The sequence below is a fragment of the Cyprinus carpio genome, chromosome B7, assembly GCF_018340385.1.
Source record: "Cyprinus carpio isolate SPL01 chromosome B7, ASM1834038v1, whole genome shotgun sequence".
Classification (NCBI taxonomy): domain Eukaryota; kingdom Metazoa; phylum Chordata; class Actinopteri; order Cypriniformes; family Cyprinidae; genus Cyprinus; species Cyprinus carpio.
Window position 1 is genome coordinate 43,034,865 of NC_056603.1, and position 22,086 is coordinate 43,056,950.

Sequence of the window (22,086 nt, forward strand, 5' to 3'; positions counted from 1 at the left end):
CTGTGGTAATAACACAGACAAAGATGGAAACACATAAATGTAGCTTTAATGAATTTATAACCAAAGCTTTATCATTTTGTTCAAATGCTGCAGAATTTGCTTCACGCGTGCGTCGAGTTTGTCTGTTCAGGACTATAAATATTATGTATCCTTTTTTCCATCTGCCAGCTAATTAGATCTTCCAGCATCAGTGTATCGGATAAGTGCTCGCAGAGCCCCGTTAGCACTTTAACAGTAATGATATTCATAATCTAATTCCCATTTAAAACATCCAGTGAAGCCCAATCAATAACCCGGCCAATGAGCTGTCAGCATTTTAAATGACATCGTTATGATGATAGTGCTGCTAACCTTCAGGGTGACACCATCAGACACACACACACACACACACACACACACACACACACACACACACACACACACACACACACACACACGTCTCAAGGCTGAATCTATCAGGTCTGATTGTTTTTGTTCTACTGCTTTTGCTTCAGGAATTAGATTTTATATTAGAAACTGAGAGCCAAAATTGTTTATTGTGCAAAACTGAACCAAAATCAAACTTCTTATTATCACCATGAACTGCACAGACATAAAAATATTCCAAAACATTAATTTGGCAGGCTGAAAAGGAAAATTGACTGTTTCGTTTTCTAACAGTCTCTCGAATATTGATAGTTTCATGCTCTCAGCAGCCAGTAATTCATAAATAAAACACTTCAAAACACATTTATTTTCATAACACATCCCCTCCATATTGGCATCTGTCTAATTTGACCAGCTTCTATGAAATGGTAGATTAATTTTTACCAAAATACATTCAATTTTAGTGTATTTTCATGCTACCATTCATAAGTTTAGGGTCAGGAGATTTTTCATTTGTTCATTTTTTATTGATTGGTTGATTGATTGATTTATAAGAAATTAATACATCCAATTTATTTATTTTTTTTTTTTTTTAACTTTCCCATATAAACACTATTTTAAATTAATCAAAAGAATTCTGAAAAAAAATGACAATGATTTAATAATAATGATAATAATAATAACAAATAATAATTTAGCTTTGCATCACATGAATAAATTAAATTCTAAAACATACATTTTTAAAATATATTACAATAGAACAGCTATTTTAAATGGTAATAATACCGTAATAATTATGTACAGCCTTTGAGATTAACAACACAAAGTATACGGGGAGTGTTTTTTTCTCTGCCCTTTTTCAATGTTGATAAGCCTGTTTATTTGGCTCTTTATTATCCTATCCTGCATGATTACGTGCTTAGCTGCATGTTATTATTAATTTTACCCCTGATCCTCTGTTGGATGTGAAGCTGCTGTAGACTGATCTGAGATCAGAGGACGATCACAGAGATGAGCATTAAAACACAGAACTCAGACAAACTCCCTCTTCTTCCTCATTTCATCTCTTCCTGGTGTTTTCCTTCATCTGGACTGGATCATATTGAAAGCAATAGCTCACCAAATAATGAAAACCTTTAACGTTTACTTCAAACCCTGTGACTTTCTTCTGTGGGATAGATTTAGCAGAATTTGCTCCCTTTTTCAAGTGTTGTCCAAGCTCCCAAAACAACAAGAAAACATCATCCATGACTTGTGTGGTGTTTGACCAAGTGTCCTAAAGCCAAACAGAAGCTTTGCACGAGGAACAGACTGATATTTACACATAAAATGTGTTGTTTGAGGGGTTGAGGGAGATTTTTAGTTTATGCCGACTCAAATTTGTCACTCAAAAGAGACTTTATGACTCTAGAAGATGTGTATTGCCGTCATGTGAAGTACTTTTATGGTGCTTTTTGTTATTTTTGAAGCTTGACAGACCAGGTCACTGTGAACTGGGCTTTGCATGACTGTTCATTTCGATTAGTCATCCAGAAAAGAAGTCACTAGTCAGCTGGTCAGTGTTTATCTTCAGTTTAAAATGCTGCGCAGCGTGAGCTCTTTTTTGCTGTTTCTCCCAACTGCCTAAATAAATAAATAAATAAATAAATAAAAAATAAAACCTTGCACAAGATATTAAAGCTCATTTTCAAAATATATTTTAAATATATATATATATATATATATATATATATATATATATATATATATATATATTTTATCTTTTCTTACCCTATTGTCAACTACTTTTAAACATAAATCTGAACAATAAATTATAATGGGGAAGAAAAATAAACTTAATACAAGACAGTGGAATGTTTTGCTGTAAAATATGACAAAAATATTGTTTTAGATCACACATATACACACACAGATATTTTTTTTTATATGTATTTATAGTATAATTAAACGGTTATTTTTTTTTGAATAAAAATAAATAAATACATTTATTTTGTTAAATTTACTAAAGCAACATTTCACAATGTATTAAAACTTGTTTTTACGGGATATATTTTGAGTAAATAATATATTTTGAATTTGAATTTATTTTTCTTTCCTCCTTGTCAGATTGAACACAAGTCTATATAGAAATTATAATGGAGAAATAAAATCATAAGAATTCAAGAAATGTCCTCTTAAAGTTAGTTTAAGCGCATGTAGGCATGTTGCTGGAAAATAAGACAAAAATACTGATTACAAAAATATTTTGTTGCAGTAGCCGCAGACCTAATAGACTAGTTAACCAACAGCTGCAAAGACTCCAATTTACTTTCATAATAAGGAAAAGAGAAGCATGAGCATTCTGTCAAACGTCTCCTTTAGCGCCCTACTGATCAAAAACAACTCTATGGACCGGCTTTGGATTGAGTAAATGAAGGCCGAGTAATATTTTAGGTCCATCTGGAGTCGCTCTCAGGCCTCGTCTGCGCTTTCATTAGAGACTCTGTGTGAAGACGGGATGTGTGTGTTGTAGCTGCGCTGGGCTCAGCATCATTAGAGCTCTCTGATCTTGATTGCAGTGGGTATTTGAGGCTTCGCTTTAAACGCCGCTTTTAGATACACACTGTATATTACTGTAATTGTAGGGGATTATTTTGTTTTTTTTTTTTTTTGATCAGGCAATCTGTGTCTATTCTTTAGTATTTATGGATAATGTGTTTTCTTTGGGTTGAGTATCATTTTTTCTCTTGGGGACGCTCAGACTAACTAATGGAGCCGCAGTCACAGAGCCAGAGGAAGCTTTATTTCGAAATGAGTTTCTTCAACTATGCCCACTTTTGGCCCTGTGGACTTTTGGGAATTAAATTCCTTTAGAAGAAACTTTCAAAACTCACTGGCTTATTTTGTTTAATTATGTGAGCATAAATGGAATGCTGGAGAAATCTGACATTTTTCCTCTGGACCGTAATGAAGAAATGTAATTTCCTCAACATCCGCATCCATCATATTATTATTCCAATACGTTATATTATATACTTCTGAATATGTTACATTGTATACAGTACATCTACTACGCTTGCATAATTTGCAAAAAAAAAAAAGTAACTTAAGATAAAGCTTTATTAGAAAATAAATGAATAATTACAATAAATGATGAATTATTTTAACACATCATTTACACACAAATACATATTAAAATGTATTTTTTTCTCTATTTATTGTCTCCGTTGTACATTATATCATTTATTTTAAATATATGTTCGCACTTCTTGTGTAATCTGGTAAAAACAATAGTAAGAAATAACAAGATAAAGCTTTATTTATAAAATTATTTTAATAATCATGAATTATCTTCACACAAATAATTTCCCACAATAAATATTAATGGTTCTTTTAACTCTGTTCTGTTTATGCATTACAGGTTATATTAAATATTTTAAATATTTCCATTCTTTCATCATTTGGTTAAAAAAGAGGTAAGAAGTAACTTTACATAAAACTTTATAAAAGAATAATTTGCTATAATAATCATAAGAAAATATTAACGATCTTCACACACATAATTTCACACTGTTATATGTTTGAAATATATTTACACTCTTCTTGCATTATTTGGAAATAAATAAATAAAGTAACTTTAAATAAAGCTTTCTTAGTGAATAAATTGTTATAATAATAATGTATTAATAATCTTCACACAAATCATTTTCATGCAGTATTCAAGTATTATTTATTCACACAAGTATTATATTTTTATATATATTATTATGGATTTTCATAGTTCAGCATTGAAAGTTAAGGGTAAAGCAGTGAAATCTGCATAAAAGGCATTTGCAGTAAAATTGAAAGCTGAAAGTAAAACATTTTAACAAGACCGTTTTAGAGTCCTTTTTATTGTTTTCATAAAATCAACCGCTGGAACATGAAAGTGGACGAAGCGGCCAGATATGATAAAAGCTTCCAGCTGCAAGAACAGCAGCGTTTGGCTTTAATTTATTGACCGTTTCTGCAATCATAAACATCACAGATGTAGCGGAGATTACACTGTCTGTGGTATCAACAGATTTGACCCTCGCAGGAAATTAATTGGAATGAGTTTATATATTTCTAACCTAATCTGGTTAAGTGTATGGATCGCCGCAGTCAGGCTTGGGCTTTAATCAATTTCTCGAGGCGAAAGCCCTGGAAAAAAATACACAATCTTTCTGTTCTGATGCTGCGCTGCTGCTTAGAGCGAAGCCGAATGGAGCAAAATACGCTTATTATTAGTTTTGTGCGCGCAGACGCAATAAATCATGTTGACACAAATTGACAATATCTTAGCATCGGGATGGAATCCGTTCGGATTGTAATAAATATAAGCTCATTGTTATGTCTCCGCGGCCTCTGGCCCCTTTGACCAGCCGTCATTAATAAGCCGCCTCTTATTTATCAAAATTTTAAATGCCAACTTCAGGTGGAAGTGAAATCTTTCGGCACGCACCCGATCTGTCTCCTGGAGGGAGAGAGTTCAGATCCAGCCTGATCCAACGCACGCTTCTGGTGACCCTGAAGACCTTGATTAGCCGCTTCAGGTGTGTTTATTAGGGCTGAGCTCAACTCTACTGGATAGTTTGGCGCTCCTGGAGTAGATGCACGACTGGTTCAATCCTAAAGAGAAAAAATTATTTACTCAAACTCATGTTTTTCCAAACCCTTGTGGAATTCTGGCTTCCTGTGGGACACAGAAGAAGACATTCTGAAGAAATTGGAAATGAACACAGGATCGGGGCAAAAATGCCCCCCAAATTCAAAATAACCAATGCATCAACGAATGCAAAAAATGCATCAACAATGTTGCTAAAAGTTAATTGGAAATCATCTATAGCAGTCATTCTCAACCAGGGGGCCTCGGGATGACTTAAAAGTATTTAAAGTAATAAACTATTACTATATTAAAATGATCAAACTCTAATCTAAATTAAAATGCTAAAAATCAAGATGTACTGTAAAAGGAAACATATTTTTAGTAATTGTTTTATATTTATAACTATTGTTTTTATCGAAGAACATACAGTTCTGGAACACAAAACATTCCTTTTGGAATCACAAAAAATTAATCTTGGTGATTTTATTTAAGCACATTAATACAGTATATTAATGACTTCAATATATAAAGAAGAATCAGCATAAATGGTATTGATAGAGAGCTTCCGAATATCATATTGGAAACCAGTGGGTTTTATATGTTGAGAACCGCTAATCTGTAGCATTCTGACTGATTTAAGTAGTCGATTAAGTAATGAAGAGGTCAGATATTGTCCCTTAATGAAAAAGCTGTTAAACTTAACTATACTGTATGAGGAAAAGAGCAGCATGAACGTTCTTCTACATTACTCCTTTAGTGTTTCACATAGAAAAGTGAAGAGTTTGGGGTGATGTAATAAATCATGCCAGAATACATTTACAATAGATATCTATTGTAATGCAATTAATGAAATTAATAGAGTGTTAAAGAGTAAGATCCAAATTAAAAGACATTTGTAGCAAAAAAAATGAAAACTGATGTAAAGTGGTACTGTTTTAGTGTGTTTTTTTTTCTTTTCATAAAAATCATCCCCTGGGACATGAAAGTGCTCATAGCATGATTATAATACCCATAACATGTTTTTTCAAAGTCCATAAAACAAATACATAAATAAATAAATCTGATTTTTGGAGTATGAAAACAATCAGATTTGTGTGAGTGAAAATGATTTCAAATTAAATCTTGCACCACTTTTTTAAAATTTTCATTATTTAAATGTTACATTTTAGCAAAATCTGAATTTAACTTAAAGTTACTAGTAATAACGTATTATATAATTCAAATAGCTGCAAATAAGCATTATATGTTTGTCTGTCCTCTGACTGTAGTGCTTTCCGGATGCACACGAGTCTACATTTTTAAATATATTCTCACAGAAATCAGTTATTTTAAATAGTAAAATATTTCACAATATTACTGTTTTTGCTGTATTTCGAATCAAATAAATGCAGGCTCGGTGAGCAGAAGAGAATTCTTTGAAAAACATTAAAAATCTTCCTGCTCAAAAACTGGTAGTGTATCCTGCTATCTGTCGTATCAAATGAAAGTACTTTCAAACCCGCTCTCACTTGTCTTTCTCTCTGTGTTTGTCTGTAGTTTTTCTTTGCCCAGGGCTCCTGCGTGGCGTTTATCAGAGCGAGCATCTGTTCGAGTCGGACCACCAGTCAGGAGCTTGGTGCAAAGACCCCCTCCAGGCCTCGGATAAGATCTATTACATGCCCTGGACGCCGTATCGCACGGACACCCTCACCGAATACTCCAGCAAAGAGGATTTCATTGCAGGACGACCCACCACGACCTACAAGCTCCCACATCGGGTGGATGGCACTGGGTTCGTCGTCTACGACGGAGCACTGTTCTTCAACAAGGAGCGAACCAGAAATATTGTCAAGTTCGATTTGCGCACTCGCATCAAGAGCGGCGAGGCTATCATCGCTAGCGCAAACTACCACGACACTTCGCCGTATCGCTGGGGAGGCAAGTCTGATATCGATTTGGCCGTGGATGAGAACGGCCTTTGGGTGATTTACGCCACGGAGCAAAATAACGGACGGATTGTGATCAGCCAGCTCAACCCGTATACGTTACGTGTGGAGGGAACTTGGGACACGGCCTACGACAAACGCTCTGCCTCCAACGCCTTCATGATCTGTGGGATCCTGTACGTCATCAAGACCGTCTACGAAGACGACGATAGCGAAGCCACCGGGAATAAAATCGACTACATCTACAACACGGAGCTGAGCAAAGATGGCTATCTGGACATCCCCTTCCCCAACTCATACCAGTACATCGCTGCCGTGGATTACAATCCCAGAGACAATCTGCTCTATGTGTGGAATAACTACCACGTGGTCAAGTATACGCTGGATTTCGGAGTCCTGGACAACAGGCTAGGTAAGAGCTGGAGCGTTTTGAAAGCTATGAAAATTAATTGCACGAAAAAAAAAAAATGTAGCAAGGTTTAAGCCGCTTTGTTTCTTGTTTGTTTAAGCCTGATTGACTATTTACTTGCATACAGGAGTTGACAAAATCATAGTTACAAAACCCTTCCATTTATACCAAAGATGCTAAAACCTTTTAATATGTAGGTCCAAAAATCAGGCTTCATACACTGGCCAGATGTAAATGTTGCATTATATCCAACATTATATATATTAATATTAATACATTTTAATATTATATTAAAATGTATTTAAGTTTAATATATATATATATATATATATATATATATATATATATATATATATATATATATATATATATATATATAATATACAGGTACTTCTCAAAAAATTAGCATATTGTGAAAAAGTTCATTATTTTCCATAATGTAATGATAAAAATTAAACTTTCATATATTTTAGATTCATTGCACACCAACTGAAATATTTCAGGTCTTTTATTGTTTTAATACTGATGATTTTGGCATACAGCTCATGAAAACCCAAAATTCCTATCTCAAAAGCATATTTCATCCAACCAATAAAAGAAAAGTGTTTTTAATACAAAAAAAGTCAACCTTCAAATAATTATGTTCAGTTATGCACTCAATACTTGGTCGGGAATCCTTTTGCGGAAATGACTGTTCAATGCGGCGTGGCATGGAGGCAATCAGCCTGTGGCACTGCTGAGGTGTTATGGAGGCCCAGGATGCTTCGATAGCGGCCTTAAGCTCATCCAGAGTGTTGGGTCTTGCGTCTCTCAACTTTCTCTTCACAATATCCCACAGATTCTCTATGGGGTTCAGGTCAGGAGAGTTGGCAGGGCCAATTGAGCACAGTAATACCATGGTCAGTAAACCATTTACCAGTGGTTTTTGGCACTGTGAGCAGGTGCCAGGTCGTGCTGAAAACGAAATCTTCATCTCCATAAAGCTTTTCAGCAGATGGAAGCATGAAGTGCTCCAAAATCTCCTGATAGCTAGCTGCATTGACCCTGCCCTTGATAAAACACAGTGGACCAACACCAGCAGCTGACATGTGCACCCCAGACCATCACTGACTGTGGGTACTTGACACTGGACTTCAGGCATTTTGGCATTTCCTTCTCCCCAGTCTTCCTCCAGACTCTGGCACCTTGATTTCCGAATGACATGCAAAATTTGCTTTCATCCGAAAAAAGTACTTTGGACCCACTGAGCAACAGTCCAGTGCTGCTTCTCTGTAGCCCAGGTCAGGCGCTTCTGCCGCTGTTTCTGGTTCAAAAGCACACGCCTGTGCACGGTGGCTCTGGATGTTTCTACTCCAGACTCAGTCCACTGCTTCCGCAGGTCCCCCAAGGTCTGGAATCGGTCCTTCTCCACAATCTTCCTCAGGGTCCAGTCAACTCTTCTCGTTGTTGCAGCGTTTTTTTGCCACACTTTTTCCTTCCCACAGACTTCCCACTGAGGTGCCTTGATACAGCACTCTGGGAACAGCCTATTCGTTTCAGAAATTTCTTTCTGTGTCTTACCCTCTCGCTTGAGGGTGTCAATGATGGCCTTCTGGACAGCAGTCAGGTCGGCAGTCTTACCCATGATTGCGGTTTTGAGTAATGAACCAGGCTGGGAGTTTTTAAAAGCCTCAGGAATCTTTTGCAAGTGTTTAGAGTTAATTAGTTGATTCAGATGATTAGGTTAATAGCTCGTTTAGAGAACCTTTTCATGATATGCTAATTTTTTGAGATAGGAATTTGGGGTTTTCATGAGCTGTATGCCAAAATCATGAGTATTAAAACAATAAAAGACCTGAAATATTTCAGTTGGTGTGCAATGAATCTAAAATATATGAAAGTTTAATTTTTATCATTACATTATGGAAAATAATGAACTTTTTCACAGTATGCTAGTTTTTTTTTGAGAAGGACCTGTATATATATATATATCTATATATATATATATATATATATATATATATATATATATATATATATATATATATACACACTTTTTAGATTATATTATAGTCAGTATAATAATAAGAAGAAGAATAAGAATAATAGTAGTATAATGATAATTAATTGAACAAAAATTAAACTTTTTTTGTTTGGGTGTCTCTGATATATGTCCATATATCTTCTTTCCCAACTTCCTGTTTCTACAGGAAATACATCAGTGCACCCATTAACTGATTCTTGAGGTCTTTAAAGAATATAATGCCTATTTTTAACATCAGGTTTTTTTTTTTAATACATAAAAATTAAGCAAATTTTACACCCAACTTTATATTACTGCACAATAAGAACTAAAACATTATGTAAAATAATAATCTTAAATATATAACTTTACTTTTTTAGTTTTTTTTTATTTGTGCTACTTAATTTATTTTTGTTGATTTATAAATAAATGCATAACTTAGTTTTACTGTATTTAAATAAAAATGTGACTATTTTTTTATTTTTCTTTTTTTTTTTTTTCTCTCTCTCTCTCTCTCTCTCTCTCTCTATATATATATATATATATATATATATATATATATAATTATTCTCTTATTATAATTATAATGACCATGGAATGGAATGGGGGGGGGATAAATATATTTAGGATGTATATGAAGTTTTATATTATTTTAATGAAATGTCACAATGCAAAAAAATTGCAAACCTTTCAGTCTTACAAATAACCTTTATTTCTGTTATGCAAAATACGGACTTGTATTTCTTATGATGTTAGGGTGAAATATGACACATTTTAATTCGATTCACAGCCTCCTCCTTAAAAGCACAGCTACTAATAACATTTTGGTGAATCCACGGGTGGAGCTGCTGATGGGAATGTTGTGGTTGTGAAAATGGAAGCTCTGCCTTTTGATTTAGTTAAATGAGTTGTTTGGTGTCTGCGGGCGGCACACAGATCGAGTGAGCTTCAGTGCTGTTTGCTTGAGTTAGTGGTCGAGCAGAAAGTTTGGAATGTTCTCTTTAATTGGAAAGCATCGAGTGAAGTTGGTGGAGGGGAAGAAGTTCATGGCTCCTTACTGAAAGTCGGAATGTCGTGGATCGGCGCTTTCGCCATTTAATTAAAAGCCTTTTAAATAAAGAAAACTTGTGTGGGAAACACTGTGGGAAAAACACTGTTACTGCTGCACAGTAATACGCAAGAGGCGTATTGGGGGTCATCGCTGAGAGAAACTAAAAGTGAAATCATTTGCAAAAAATTTTAATTACTTTCACACCATTGTTTTTCATGGTCACCCTCAATGCCAGCCAAAGTATTGTAATTGCCCCCACATTGTTAGATAAAAAAAATTAGACATATTAAATAGAGAAAAGTAAATATTGCATTTAATCCAACTGTATTATTTTACAATCGATTCGATTTTAAATAATCACACAAACATGCAAGTAATGTTTAGAAAAATGTAAAATATTTTTAATCAAATTCACTTACAGGGTAAAAAATAAAATAAAATAAAAAATAAAATAAAAATCTACCCCCCCCCCCCCCCCCCACACAATTATTTTTCATAACAGTAAAATATATTCTAAAAAAATATATAAAATATATCTATGTATCGAAATATATCCTTCAATGTCTACTGAAGGCGTTCAAACTCTAATTGTGAGTAGTGATGTTTGATATGTCTTAGCCAGCTAGCTCTAAGAGGAAGAGTGTTCTCTTAATGAAAGCTTTGTTTTCATTGACTGACAAATCTGTGTTCAAAGTCACAGTTATGTCTCCCTGGTGACAGCAGCGGTTTGGACGGCATGCATTTCATTTCATTTGTTTCAGTTTTGGGTACAGATGAATGAAAGTGTTTTTGACATTGAGGTAACAGCTGTGGCCACTTCACATTCACACTCTCAGCCTGTCATGAGCCGTCAGCATGCTAACTTTTAATATAGGCATCGTGTACACTGCACAGTGTTCAACATCCAAATATGCTAGTATCACAATTTAAATGTATTAGTGTTGCCATTAGTGTGAACTGTTGTCTTCTCCAGTCAGTTTTCTGTGGAGCAATAGTTTGAGGAGAATCTCGCTGAGCAAGTTAGTTACACTGTTATAACTTTCTACCTGAATAACACATCCAGTTTAATGTCACAGACATGCATGCAGTGCATTTTCACCCTTGCATAGAGGATGTTTCTGTTGTGTGTATCTGTGTGAAATGGTGCGTGTTTCTGTCTGGCAGGATGGACATGAGGTGAAGTCGCCTTTATTAAGTGATGGTGTAATTTGAGATGCTCTCACATGCATTTATAGAGTCAGGAAATGACCCACTCACAGCATTCTCAAATCGCACATGCAGAGAGAGCAGTGTGTGTGTGTGTGTGTGTGTGTGAGAGAGAGAGAGAGAGAGAGCTCTCAAAGCACAACACCTGCGGCATGTTTCTCCTGGAATTAATCTTCATCTGAAGGTGACTCTTTGATGGGGTTCTGTTCATCATGGTCTATTGCTGTTTCAAGACCTACTGTGCATACATACTGTGTGCTTAAACATAACCAAAATGCAAAGCTGCTTCATGAGATTTTAGGATTTTTTTTTATTATTCTTTTTATTTTTTTTTTTTTTTTTTAGATTTTATAAGCTTTTAGCCTTGGTGATATTATCAAGCAAAATGACGTGCAACAGTGTTGTTGTTCTGAATATCAGCATGGCTGTAAATATCTGTGACCGAATTACAGCCATGCTGATATTCAGAACAGCAACTTGCTAGTGTGATATTGCTATACAACAACAATAAACAGGAAATTAAAATTGAGTAACTTACAATTTAGACAAAGTGCTGCAGTTAAAATTCTAACTTCCTAACAAAGGTCTCAGGTTTCATTCCTGAATAAATAAGTATTGTAAATGGAACTGGTTGAGTAAATGATTCAATGACTCACTTTACTTAAATAGCAAAACAGGATCTCTGATGATCTTATTTAAATGCAAAGTAATTATTTTGCAGTTTTCACATAAATTAAAAATAAATAAATAAATAAATAATGAGAGTTTTCTGTCACTACCTACTGGCCTTTCAGTGTATCTTCAGAAAGAGTCACTGAAATATTCCCACTACTATTGCACAGACTGACAGTCTGACTAGGACAAACAAACAGAGTGACACAAACAGTGACAAGTCCCAGTGCATCCAAATGCAGCTAAAAGGGAGGCATGAGCCACCTTCAGAGTCATAAAATAGCAAATGAGACACCCTATGGTCTAGTTTTTAACTCCAGTCCTCGGGATCCACATTCCAGAATGTTTTAGATGTTTCATTATTCAACACACTAAGGAGCTGATAAGTTGAATCTGGTCAGTGTTTGAATTAGTGAGACATCTAAAACATCCTGGTAGTGCACAGATGCACAGACCTGGATTTGAGAAACACTGGTCTAGAGGGATGACCATATTTTAGAGGACAGTGGGGGCAGGATGCAAGTGGGGTGGGGGGTGTCTTTGGGTATGGTTAGAGGTTTGGTTTGAAGTGAAGTAAAAGTGACATGTGATTTAGAATTAGTGCTCTGCATTTATCCCATCCAAAGTGCACACACACACCGTGAACACACCTGGAGCAGTGGGCAGCCATTTTTGCTGTGGCGCCCGGGGAGTTGGGGTTCGGTGCCTTGCTCAAGGGCACCGCAGTCGTGGTATTGAAGGTGGGAGAGAGCGCTGTACATTCACTCCCCCCACCCACAATCCCTGCCGGTACAAGACTCGAACCCACAACCTTTGGGTTACGAGTCAGACTCTCTAACCATTAGGCCACGACTTCCCCTGTACGATGTTGAGGGGGGTTAAAGTTTCCCCCAAAGTAGCGCAATGACCATATCCCATACTCAAAATATGCCATTTCCATATCTAACATACTTATTTTACAGACGCTGTTTTGCAGATTGATCATAAACACAGCAAAAAGGCTTCCTACCAGTGACCATCCTTCACAAAACTTAACATTTACCACAGTTTTATCATAGGTAGAATACAAAATATTTTAATACAGGCTAGGGGTTGCACAGAATAATGGACTAGTCGACTTCAATGCTCTGCCATGATGCTTTAAGCTTGACGTTGACTAGTCAGTGGTCCTATAGAGGGCGCAACAGGATAATAAATCTTCGAAGGACTTCCACATTTACGCTCCACAAGACGTGTGATTATATTACTGCATGCTCAAAATTGAAGTGGAGAATGCACATTCTAAACAGTTCATTGTACAGGTAAGTTAATCACTGTTCTAACCTAATGTGCTGCTGCACTGTAACACAGACAGTAGCTCATACGTCACGCGCAAATCGTGCGCGCACATAATCATTCAGCGTGGAAATGTACAGTCAACACTGTTCTGTGGTTTCTCATTAAAATAGCTTAGAAACTGAAAAGTTCAAGCATATATTTCTTAATAACTAAATCTACATCGTCACTACTACTAGAAAGATGCTGCCATGTAGAATTAATTCACACACGCAATTGCTCTCACTAATGCATTCATATAAATGTAATCTTTACTGTGCTACTTTATATCTATATCTGATTTAGAACGAGCAGAAATCTGTGAGAAATAAAACGACCCAAAGGCAAAAGAACTGATAAAAATGAGCTGTTATAGGAGCAATAGCCGTATGGGCAGTGCTGTCATATATCATAGCTGTGCACAAGGGGTTTGTCACAGCTCCAGACTTATTTGTTCATTAATGACGTCATCTGCGACTAGTCGACTTCGACTCGACTTACTTCAATTCGATGTCGACTTTAAAAAATCAGAAGTTGTTCCAACCCTAATACAGGCATTTCAGTCAAATGTAATTTATGCAATATTTCAAACTTAAACCGCAACAGTTTAAAATCAGCCCAGTTCCGTGGAAAAAAAAAATGGGATTTGGCAACCCTGCATCTAACACAAGCTGCATCCAAAGTGATTTAAATACTCTGTATATTGATAGTGGCTCCCTGATGCGCGGAAATTATATTCAACATTAGAAAGTTTGCAAGCACATCATGTGTGCCATTTAGCACAGGGCCTCTAAATACATGTTTATTTGTTTATGCAATAATACAAGCTACTGACGAAAAAGAATCAAATAAGGAAGATTACTGAAAAAAAAAAGGATACATTTTAGTAATGAGAATTTGTGGGGGAAAGTGCTTAAATCTTTTGAAAATAACGTCACAATTAAAAAAAAAAATCTTAATGATCCCGAAATAGGCTTCTGTTGATTTTTGGGTGAAATATAGCTTGGATAGGCTCTCGACTCACCTATTTAACTCATACAGCATTGTAAGTTTATTTTTAGGCCCTCTATATGTTTTAGGTCTCAGGTCCCAGCGTTTGGCTGGAGGCTGGTTTTTATCACTGCACACAGCTCCATTACTCACTGCTGAAAATCCCCTGGCTCGCGGGCACAAGTGTGTCGCACTTTATCACCCCCTCCCTGCGTACCCTCTCCAGCTTTAGTTCCTGTATAGAGGCAGTCAAGAGAGAGATACGCACTGTGATTACAACATCTGTCCCTATGCCCTGCTCCACTGGCCTTGTGTGTGTATGAGTGTGTATGTTTTCAGTTCTATCTCATGTGTTTCTGTGTAGCTCCAGGGAATCTCTAAAAATATGCATGATATAACAGAATTGTCCTGGAATGTCTAAAATCAGTGCAATATAAGAGAATCATACCAGACTGAAAGATTCAGCATGGTGTCTTCAAAAATTTAATTATATTGGAATCTCTGAAATGAGCATCAGATAACAAAGTTTGCACAGGGTCATAATAATAATAGTAATAATAATAATAATACATTTTATTTATAATGCACTTTATATTCACAAAGAATCCCAAAGTGTCACAGATTAAAAACAAAAAGGTTCATATGATTAGTGTCCAATAATAAAATCATCAGTAGACATGAAACCAAAACTGAAACATATTCTTCAAAATCTGCACTGGACAGCACCACCACCAACAAAAGAGAATCAGATAACAGAATCACATTGAACTGACTAAATTCAGCATCAGATATTAGACAGCAACAACAACAAATCAGATGGGGAAAGTTTTAAATCAGCATCACGTAACAGAATCAGCATTAAATACCTGAACAACATCAGATAGCAAAATCAGCATGGACTTATTTTTAAAGGCATCAGCTAAGAAAAATCAGCATGAATGCCTTACAATCAGTATTAGATAACATGAACACTATGAATCTTCAAAATCAGCATCAGGTTACAGAATCACATTGAACTGTGCATATTCAGCATCAGATAATATAATTACCTTGAAATCTCCAAAGTAAGTATCAGACAACAAAAAATCTGCATCAGAAAACAGAATCAATATTAAATGTAAACCAGCATTAGATCTAAATCAGCATTAGATAACATGAACAATATGAATCTCTAAAACCAGCATTGAATAAAAGAATAACCGAAAAATGCCTCAATGCAAAATCATCAGCCTCAGATTACAAAACTGAAACATAATCTTCAAAAAGCATATCTCAGCATATCAGCACAGAACCTCCTAAATCAGCATCAGATAACAAAAACACATCTGCATCCGATAACAGAATCCATGTGGAATCTTCAAAATCAGCTTTAGTTAGCAGAATCAACATTAAATTTATGATCTGATAACAAGATAGCAGAATCAGCATGTAATAGAATAAATGTGGATCAGCATCAGATGACATGGACAATATACATCTCCAAAATAAGCATCAGATAACAGAATAACCATAATTCTCCAATATCTGCATCAGGTAACAGAATCACTCAGATTTTTCTAAATTCAGCATGATATTTAAGAAATATCTTTGAATCAGAGAACAAAGTTAGCACAGAAATCATCATCAGATCTGCACTCAAATTCACAATACAAAATCATAAGCCTCAGATTACAAAACTGTAAGTATAATCTTCAAAATCAGCATCAAACAATAACTAAATCAGCATCAGATAATACAATTAGAATGTAACCTTCAAAATAATCACACATAGTTGAATCACCTTGAAATCAGCACTAGATAAAACAACTGACACCAGTAAAGGAAACCCTACATGGGGCACAGAACATTTTCTCTGGTCTTTATATGATACAGATGATGGTTTCACACCAAAATAAACATGGCATTCTGTATATGGACATGCAATGGAATTTCTCTTGAAATTAATGTTTATTTTTGTGCTACACTAAAGTGAATTATGAATTCTCAAAACAGTGACCATTATTGGACCAGGACCTTGTTTTTCTTCAGGCTCCTGGGAAACTTGACATGTTTGAGATGTCCTCCTGGAGCTGTTGTGACGGACGGTTTCGTGTGAGATACTGATCTCCTGATTTGATCTCCTGTGTGGAATAGCAGCTCTCTTCCTTATAGCTTTTGCATTTGCTGATATTCAGAACATGTGAGGGAACGTTGAACGCAGTGATGTTTGGATCCGGTGCGGGATGCTTGTTGGCGAGCCGTACCAGTGCGCTCTGCTCTGCAGGGCCCCTTTAAGCAGATGTAATTGACCTAATCCGGCCCATATGCAGAGTGAAATATGTTTAGCCGTGACTTCAGAGGAGCACAGCCTTGTGCTATGACTACTGGAGATCTTGTGACTCTGTCTGGCCTTCGGTCTGATAAAACATGCAGAGTCAAGACCTGCAGACTCCTAAAAACAGGCTGCAGAAGTGGAAAAATAAAGCTCACATCCAGAGGATGCATTCATCTATCTCCTGTTATGTTCAAGTTTGGCATGAAAGTTTTTGGAGTGAAATTTATTGAGCAAGGCAAAAGCATAAGGGCAGGACCTGGTTTCATTCGTTGTCAAAAGGATAAAAAAATAAATAAAGACAAAAAGTTGGTCAAGAAAAACTTTCTTAGACAGGAAGTTTGTTGTAGTTTAATAGCTTGAACTTTGAAGGCTTTGAAGTTGTTGTACGGTTGCTAGCATGCTCTGGGTGGTTGCTAGGTCATTGAATATTCTAAGTGGTTGTTATGTGGTTGCTTGTGTGTTTTGTTTGATTGATAGGTGGCTGCTATTGTGTTCTGGGTGGTTGCAGATGTGTTATCACTGGTTGTTTTGTGGTTGCTAAGTGGTTGTTAGGATGTTTTTAGTGGTTTGCTAAGTGTGGTTTCTAGGTGGTTACTATGTTTTTGCTGGGGTGTTCTGGGTAGTTTCTAGGTGGTTGCTATGTGATTGTTAGGGGGGCCCTGAATGGTAACAAGGTGATTTCTATGTGGTTGTTTTTCAGTGGTTGCTATGTGAATGCCAAGGTGTTCTGTTTGTCTGCTGGATGGTTGCTGGTATGTTATGGGTGGTTATGTTATTTCTGGGGTGTTATTTTTGGTTGCTAGGTGCCTGCTTGCTGGTGTGTTATTGGTGGTTGTTATGTGGTTCCTAGGGTGTTCTTGTGGTTGCTAGGTGTGATTGTTAGTATGTTCTGGGTGGTTCGTAGTTGGTTGCTGTTCTGTTGATGGGGTGTTCTGGGTGGTTGCTGGTGTGTTATGTTTGCTACATTATTTTTGGAGTGTTCTCTTTGGTTTCTAGGTGGTTGCTATGCAATTTCTGGGGTGGTCTGGGTGGTTACTAGGTGGATGCTAGTATGTATAGCTTTGTGGTTGCTTCTGGCTGGTTGCTCTTTGGTTTCTAGGGTTTTCTGTGTAGCTGCTATGCAGGTGTTCGGATGGTTGCTGAGGAGTTGCTATGAAGTTGCTAGGGTGTTCTGGGAAATTACTAGGACATTGCAGATAAAGAGACACAAAGACAATTCCTTTAATACCAAAGTGCCAATATTAGTATTTTAAAAACTAACAGCAGGTGAAACTGTGAGTTTTGTCCCATGTGTTAAGAATCAGAGAGCTGACTCTGGCATTCAACAATTCACTTAAAACAATAAAATAAAAACAAATGCGTGTGTGTGTGTGTGTGTGTGTGTGTGTGCAGGAACAGTGAAAAGGGTCCAAATCTTAATAAAGCATGGCTGTGAGTGAGCAGTGATAGAGATGCTTCATCTTTCTGCCAGACATGAATGAGTCGAGCCAGTTCTCACTCGCACTGATAAGACACCAGAATAGAGAGACAATTTAAAGTAATGAACTCTTTCTGACAGCCAGAGAAACTTCTCTTAATTTTCTTGGGTGCTGAGAAGAGGAACGAGAGATAATTATGACAAGAAGAGCACTTCAAATTAAGTGTAATAGCACGCGGGTAAAACGCGGCATGCGTCCACATCTGGCGTCAATCCTGATAATGGACAGAATGTTTTAAGAACGTTTCTTGCATGTATGGGATTTTACAGGCAGATTCACAGATTGACTGGTGGAGTTAATGGAGTTGGTTTTGATGGATCAGACCACACACACTTGAATCAGATTGCCTGATTCATGTGCTGCTTTGGTCAGTCCGTCTGCTTCACAGGAAACAGTCATGTTTAAGTTACTGAGACAAATTATACATAATCAGCAACTAGGGCTGACAATTTACCACATTTATTTACAATTTAAAATGCAATAAGCTTGATGATTACTTATTGTCAAAGTTGAAAAGAGTTATGCTGCTTCATATTTTTGTGGAAACCGTGATTCATTTTGTTTTTAAGACTCACAGATGATTTATTTATTTTTTATTTATTTATTTTTTAAAACAACAGCATTTATTCGAAATAGAAATCTTTTGTGACATAATACATGTTTTTACTGTCACTTTTGATCTATTGTTCAGTGTTCTGGGTGGTTTCTAGGGAGTTGGTAGGGTGTTCTGCATGGTTGCTAGGTTGCTAGGGTGTTTCTGTGTGGTTACCAAGTTATTCTGGGTGGTTGCTATGCAGTTGCCAGAGTCTTCTGGGTGGTTGCTAGGGAGTTGCTAGGGTGTTCTGGATGAACGATAGGGAGTTGGTAAGGTGTTCTTCATAGTTGTTAGGTTGCTAAGGTGTTTCTATGCCGTTACCAAGGTATTGTGGGTGGTTGCTCTCCAGTTGCCAGGGTGTTCTGGGTGGTTGCTAGGGTGTCCTGGATGGTTTCTATGCAGTTGGTAGGGTGGTCCTGGTGGTCATTAGGTGGTTGCTAAGATGTTTTGAGTTGTTGATAAGTGTGGTTGTTATTGTGTTCTGGGTAGTTGCTAGGGTTTTGTGAAAGATTTTACCATCTAGCTCTGCAGCCTTGATGAAATGACACTATTGAGGTAAATTAAAACGGTTTCCATTAAAATCAGACTTTTATGCTCACAGCAGTGTGTGCCTTTATAAATGATCTTTATTCATTTTAAGCAGCCTATTGAAATTAAAATCGGTTGAAATTTTACAAATGAACATTATTGAAATGTAACAAAAGCCATTAACTTGCATTGAGGATTGCTGAATGGTCAGCAATATAATCATCTTTAGTCGTCACAGATATCAGGAAACATCAGCTGTGAGCTGAAGTGTGTCATGTGGTCGTGGTCAGGTGGTTTTGGGAGGAATCTATCTGCTGCGTCTGGAGGTTTTAAGCATTTTCCTCCCTCAGCGCCTGATGAAGCGTCTCTGTGCGTTTGTGTTTAATGACGCAGAGCTGCTGGAAGTTGCACTCATGGCTGTCATTGATTCACACGCTGTGAATGTTTATTATGGAGTCTCAAAATGAGTGTGTTTGCAGACTTTGCGTGTGTGATTGTGTATGTTTGACTGTTTTGTCCTCAGCAATTGGCTTGTGGTAGGTTATAACATTGGCGTAAAATGTATTATTATTATTTATGTAATTATAATGTGTTCATATATAATGAATTATTAATTATTTAATTCATTAATTATTAAGCATTGTTATCATTTATTGTTAAATGGGATCATGAACTGAGAGATCAAAAGTTTAGTTTGAAACACTGAATGAGTGATTACATGAGACATTTCAGTAAGTTGTACTGTAAGCCTACCGTTTGATGTTCATTCATGTTCATTTCTTACTGTAGTGGTAAAGAGAAAGATATGATGGCTTCACATGCCGCTTGTACTGAGGTGCTAAAGCGATTGCTCATGCCACATTAAAGAGTGGCAAAACCATATTTATTGTTTGAATTTCCTTATGAATTTGGCAGAATTTTTATTATAAATTATCGAAGCACAAATCTTATTGCAATTATTGGATGGCAAGTGAGCTACAAGTATTGACAGAACACAGCATAGATTAAAGATAACAAGTAGTCATAGTATCGATTATAATATTAGATCGTTAACGATATTGTTAATGTCCACACAGCTGAAAGCTTTGTAGTTTAAGGTTTGCACAAAATAGACACTGCTTTTCTTCACTTTTACTTTACATGTCTCCATCATTTTGAATCTCTCTCGTTCTTTGTGTTGTGTGCTAAGCAAAAACTTCACTCACAAATGACCATTTTAGTTGCAGTCTGGAGCCCTGTACTGAACTGCCTGTTTAGCCCCGCCCATAGATTCTACACTGCTTCCTGTTTAGCCCCGCCCATCAATTAAATGCTGATGCCTGTTCAGCCCCGCCCACCAATTCTACTCCGCTGCCTGTTTAGCCCCGCCCACCGATTCTACATCACTGCCTGTTTAGCCCCGCCCATCAATTAAACGCCGATGCCTGTTCAGCCCCGCCCACCAATTCTACGCCGCTGCCTGTTTAGCCCTGCCCACTGATTCTATACCACTGCCTGTTTAGCCCCGCCCATCTATTCTACGCCACTGCCTGTTTAGCCCCCCCACCGATTCTATACCACTGCCTGTTTAGCCCCGCCCACCGATTCTACGCCACTGCCTGTTTAGCCCCCCCACCGATTCTATACCACTGCCTGTTTAGCCCCGCCCACCGATTCTACATCACCACCTGTTTAGCACCGCCCATCGATTCTACATCACCGCCTGTTTAGCCACACCCACAGATTCTACATCACTGCCTGTATAGCACCGCCCACCGATTCTACGCCACTGCCTGTTTAGCCCCCCCACCGATTCTATACCACTGCCTGTTTAGCCCCCGCCCATCGATTCTACATCACTGCCTGTTTAGCCCCGCCCATCGATTCTACATCACTGCCTGTTTAGCCCCGCCCACCGATTCTACATCACTGCCTGTTTAGCCCTCCCCCTGACTCGCACATGTAGTAAGTAAATGACAAGAGCGGCAAACGCAGGTTTACACAGAATCCAAATGATAAACTTTATTTTTAATGAAGTTCCAGGCTGCCTCTGTAAGAACTTGGTCCTTTGTAAACTTAATTTTATCTTGGATTGGTTTACAATCAAGGCACAGTTCTATGCAGGATTTTCAGAAAGATTGAAACTAATAAACTGTTTTTATTACGTGGTCACTATTGCTTTGTCTGTTATGACATATCATTTGATATTTACTGAGTATTTATGCATCCATCTATGAAGGATGTAGGCTGTCAAACATACACAACTGTTAACCAAATCACAGCAGTGGGCATTTACTTCTAAGTCTACAATCCGCCACACCTATTCAAACAGAGCGTTCTGATGAGGGGGCAGTTCATGACCCCTTTAAAAATGTTCCTTCTACATGCTTCTTGGAATGTAGAAGTAATTAAAAACTCAAATATGTGTGTTAACTAATAGATACTACTCAGAATATACAAATTGTTCAAAATTAAAACTGGATATGAAATATCATGCATAATGTGGTTGAATTGCACCAAATTTTCAGCTTGTTTAAAACTAATCAGCGAGTTGCAGACATGCAGATGGACACCTGATCACATTAGCCTCTCTTCGGACTATCACTGTCCTTATCTATAAAATGGCTGAGGCCAAAAATAGAAGAAAAATT

At 36.9% G+C, this 22,086-nt stretch overlaps 1 protein-coding gene across 1 annotated transcript in view; it reads left to right on the plus strand.

The window, feature by feature from the left end:
• LOC109080050 (adhesion G protein-coupled receptor L3-like) overlaps positions 1–22,086 on the plus strand; it is a 288,219-nt gene that overhangs the window by 169,276 nt on the left and 96,857 nt on the right. Inside the window, exon 6 of the mRNA XM_042726857.1 lies at positions 6,509–7,309. Coding sequence (XP_042582791.1) covers positions 6,509–7,309 — 801 coding nt within the window. The remainder of the gene's footprint in view (positions 1–6,508; positions 7,310–22,086) is intronic.